This window comes from Penaeus monodon, chromosome 34 (genome assembly GCF_015228065.2).
Source record: "Penaeus monodon isolate SGIC_2016 chromosome 34, NSTDA_Pmon_1, whole genome shotgun sequence".
Taxonomy (NCBI): domain Eukaryota; kingdom Metazoa; phylum Arthropoda; class Malacostraca; order Decapoda; family Penaeidae; genus Penaeus; species Penaeus monodon.
The window spans coordinates 9,392,696-9,393,302 of NC_051419.1; the positions used below are offsets into that span (position 1 = coordinate 9,392,696).

At 38.7% G+C, this 607-nt stretch overlaps 1 protein-coding gene across 1 annotated transcript in view; it reads left to right on the plus strand.

Annotated features, from left to right (window-relative positions):
- LOC119594811 (alpha-amylase 1-like) overlaps nucleotides 1–607 on the plus strand; it is a 15,613-nt gene that overhangs the window by 8,960 nt on the left and 6,046 nt on the right. The window contains 1 exon segment of the mRNA XM_037943902.1: nucleotides 66–194. Within this exon segment, the coding sequence (XP_037799830.1) occupies nucleotides 66–194 (129 nt within the window).

Consider the following 607-nt stretch of genomic DNA (forward strand, 5'->3'; position numbering starts at 1 on the left):
GCTACCTTCCGAATCACACACGTGGATCTAATTGCCACAATCCTAACAACACTGTACCACTTCAGGTACAGTTCCGCAACGCCGTGGCCGGTACAGGCGAGTGGAAACTGTACCACAATGATGGTAATTCCGTCGCCTTTTCTAGGGGTTCAAAAGGGTTCTTCGCCATGGTTAAAGAAGGTTCTGTTGAAAAGGTGAGGTGATTAATCTACCCAAAAGATAACAATTGATATACCTTCATCAATTTTCTTTTCTTGATATAACCCAAACATACACTCTCTACCTTTAAACCTACTTTCAGTCTATCATAACATCTACTTATCTACAATGGATAATTACTGAAATCTACTTACATCTGTACTTACGACATCGTGCAATAGATAGATGCATGACTAAATAGATAAATCAGTGAATATATACATAAGCAAGTAAATAAACAAAAAACAGACAGAAACGAGTGAATAAATAGACGGACAACTGAATAGGTACCTTACCTGTAAGTAGATAAGTAGATAAATAGATAAATAGACATCCCAGATTACGTAACGACCATCGCCTCACTAACCATCCATCTCTCTATCCTCCTATCTCCCTTGTCCCTCAGACG